The sequence below is a fragment of the Neltuma alba genome, unplaced genomic scaffold (assembly GCF_004799145.2).
Source record: "Neltuma alba isolate B1F8T4 unplaced genomic scaffold, ASM479914v2 tig00007359_pilon, whole genome shotgun sequence".
NCBI lineage: Eukaryota > Viridiplantae > Streptophyta > Magnoliopsida > Fabales > Fabaceae > Neltuma > Neltuma alba.
The window spans coordinates 4,569-7,918 of NW_021634761.1; the positions used below are offsets into that span (position 1 = coordinate 4,569).

Here is a 3,350-nt window from a genome sequence, read left to right on the forward strand (position 1 = left end):
CTCTCTCCCCCTCAAAATGACCCTGCAACAGTTAAGAAAAGGAAGGAAAAAGAAGAACTCAGGGAATCATAATTGCCTATCTTATCTTGTCCATTCGAGTTATCTTCTTCAAGAATCATAAAGTTAAATTTAGAAGGTATTTGATACCCATTATTTTTTAACTATACATTTCATTCAAGTTCTAAGGCTGTGTCCCCGGATCTGGGAAGAAGGATTGCGCCTGAGAGCAGCCTATTGCGCCTAGAAGAATCGGGCTTAGCAGACAAACAATTTCAATTAGATATTAGCAGTACAGGCAAGGGGGAAAAAAATAAAAAATAGATACTACCTCCCGCCTTTAATATAAGATCTCGTTTGACTTTTTATTTTGGTTCTTAATATAAGACTCCGATTCACTTTGTCTTTCATATTTATACATTTTTTTCAAGATAAACCTTCTAATATTAGTAGTTCTAGCCAATATACTTGATAAATAAGGATATTTTAAGAAAGACAACACATATTTATTATAAATAACTAATTTAGCTTATTCCCTTAATCTCCTCAAATTAGTTAACTAGCTCTTATAGTTAGGACCGGAGGTAGTATTAATTAGCATGAAACCAGTGTCCAATAGATAAATTTCAGTTTTGTACATTGATATACACGAGATACAAATTTTGGTTCCACAGAGTGCCGTTTCAAACCCGCGACTTGACGGGTGAAACTAAAATGCTCTCACCATCAAGCCGAAACTCGGAATGGCGGGATACAAATTTATGTACAGAGCACAAAGAATGATCAGGAGACCTCTAGCATTTATTTATAGGAAATCCCATTGCCAATAGACCTTCTCTACAATCCCTCCGCCACTTTTAACTGCAAGGTGAAGTGTCTCTGAAGCTGGAGGCACCCCCCATAACAGTGGCACTGCAACAGTCATGGTTAGCTTCTCATTCAAACCACCTTTGCTTGCCTTCTCTGCAGCAACAACCTGTCAATTGAAAAGTGAATCAATATCCCAGACTCCAGATTCAGAGAATTTAGGCTGGCACAACAACACATAAGAAAAATTGATTAGGGAAAAATCTGCAGAATCTGAATTAACTGCCATCAATCTCAGGAATTTCTAGGCATACAGACACCTGGGAAATTATCAGCCACCCCATGATAAATCATACAACCAATGTCAGAAGGGAAGAATACAATTTCCATAAATAAACCTCCACTCGAGTTCTAATAAATAATTAAACGTTGGCAGACAAATGGTTCTCACTCCAAACTTCTATAATCATGGGCATTAAAGATATGCTGAAAATTGACATGTCGGTGATGCATTTGTGAGTAGAACATCTAGAGATTAAATATTAAGAATAACTTCGGCACCAAATTTTTTTAAGTCATGAAGAGAAGGAAAACGTGGGACGGTAGGTTAATAGTGAACAAAAATACAAAGGCATGGTGCTACGACATACCTCCCCACCATGCTCCAAGACTGTGTCTTCCACAACATCACTCAGCATCTCAATGGAACGGCAGAAACCAAAAATACAGAGTCTTCTGCCCATATCAAGCCCCTAGAAGGAGAATTCAGATGGTAAGAGATTTGGCAAAACAAAATAATCTCAAAAGATATGAATTCAAAAGGAAGAATACTTACATTAGTCGCTGCAATATCAAAGAGAGCACCTAGACAAAGACTTTGATTAGGATCCATGTAGTCACTCTCTTGGAATCGTTGAAATCTCTGGGCAGTTTTCCTTTGTTTCTTCTGTCAAGCACAGACATCTGCTTAGTCATTGGCCTATCTAAAAGAATATTAGATTGTGAGATGGAGTGTAAACAAGAGAATATGGTATAAAGTTGAGAAAGCTCTAGACAAGCAGATCGAGTCTTCACCTTGAAAGGATGAACCAATGATGCCAAGTATTACACGTGACAAACCAAGACACATATTTTAATAACAGAGAGAGCATCAAACTTATTGTTAACACATGCGATATATCAGAAGGAGAAACTACAAAAGGCAGGTGAATTCTTGCAATGTATATTGTAGAAAAACCTCATAATCATGATGACACAGATCCTAGGGAATCTTGACCTAATGACTTACCCTTTTAAAGCACATATTAGCTCTTGAAATAGAGCAGCAGTACAACATGCCAACAATTTCAATACAAACAGAGGAATGTCTGAGTTGGTAATTATGAGTTTATGACTGGTATAAGTGGGCTCGCTGCATGTTCTTATTATTGTCCTTGAGCTCAAAAGTAAAGGCTAAAAATTGCAAAGTAAAAGGCATACATCTGAAGCCCTAACACGACGAGGAACCACGGAGCCTCCAATCTGAATCAGCCCATCAGCAGTGAATAAGGTCACTCTCTCCTCAGGAATCCATTGAATTTCTGATATGACAAACACCATTGGAGTTAATTCAGATAATATCACTAAGAAATTCAAAGGATATGCTTATACATGAAAGGTTTGAGCATTTTTTAAACTTAATTCTAAATGAAGTGAATCTGAATTGAGAAAAATCAGTGATCTTAACACAAATTTTACTTTGAATTATTTTAATTCATCAAATTCCAAAATCTTAGCTACATAGTAATCTTTAAGTTTCTGGAAATGTTTATTATGGACTTGATAAGGTCTTCGTGAATACATAGCAGGCACAATGTAACATAAAAGTTCATAAAACATCAATATTCACCGTAAAGATTAGTTACTTGGCTAAAACCATCTTAATAAATCTTGGGCAGCGCATTATCCTAAAATGAGTTTCAAAAATATCAAGTGACACTTGATTGATCGGTGACCCAGAAAAAGGTACCCCTCGCTTGATGCCAAAATTACATCACAATAACACATTAGAAAGCAATTCGTAGTGCCGCAAAGAAATTACAAAGGCAGAACAAATGTACAATGAAGGAATCGTCTTCGACAACTGCATGCCTTGCAGTTATAAAGTCTACGGTTGAATTCAGAAGCATAAATTAAGCTGATTTTAGCATTAAAAATTCATAGATAGAAAAAAGAAAAATAAACGTACCGCCATCTTCGGACCAAGGGAAAAATCCGAAGGAATCATCACCGAAAACATTGCCGGAATCGGTGGCTTTTGTGGCGAAGTGGAAGGGACGACGCGAGGGCCGAGGACGTGAAGCCCAGAACTGATAAGAGGTGAATGCAAACAGAGAGGACGAGGGTCTCGATTTCTTCGAACGAGAAACAGAAGGAACAGGAGAGAATCTTGAGAAGCAAAGAGAGGAAGTTTCCGCCATCAGCAGGAGGCAGAGGAAGGGGTAGAATATCGGGGAATCTAAGGAAGGAGAGAGAAAAGGAGGGAAAGGGAGGGTCCGGAAAACGAA

General features: G+C 37.8%; 1 protein-coding gene across 1 annotated transcript; it reads right to left on the reverse strand.

Annotated features, from left to right (window-relative positions):
• Nucleotides 1-591: 591 nt before the first annotated feature.
• LOC114752375 (uncharacterized) lies at nt 592-3,350 on the reverse strand. Its single transcript, XM_028941125.1, has 5 exons — nt 3,032-3,350; nt 2,284-2,384; nt 1,640-1,750; nt 1,455-1,556; nt 592-973 (listed from the first exon to the last, which is right to left on the reverse strand). Exons 1-5 carry the CDS (start codon nt 3,261-3,263, stop codon nt 803-805), a joined length of 717 nt encoding a protein of 238 aa, XP_028796958.1. The 5' UTR covers nt 3,264-3,350; the 3' UTR covers nt 592-802.

Bases quoted from the DNA above. Each gene is read 5' to 3' on its own strand.
- LOC114752375 (XM_028941125.1), bottom strand. From the start codon at position 3,263: ATGGCGGAAACTTCCTCTCTTTGCTTCTCAAGATTCTCTCCTGTTCCT. The intron at 1,751-2,283 runs GTATGCCTTTTA...TGTGCTTGACAG, and splicing joins GTCGTGTTAGGGCTTCAGAT to AAGAAACAAAGGAAAACTGC. The intron at 1,557-1,639 runs GTAAGTATTCTT...TTCTCCTTCTAG, and splicing joins TTGATATTGCAGCGACTAAT to GGGCTTGATATGGGCAGAAG.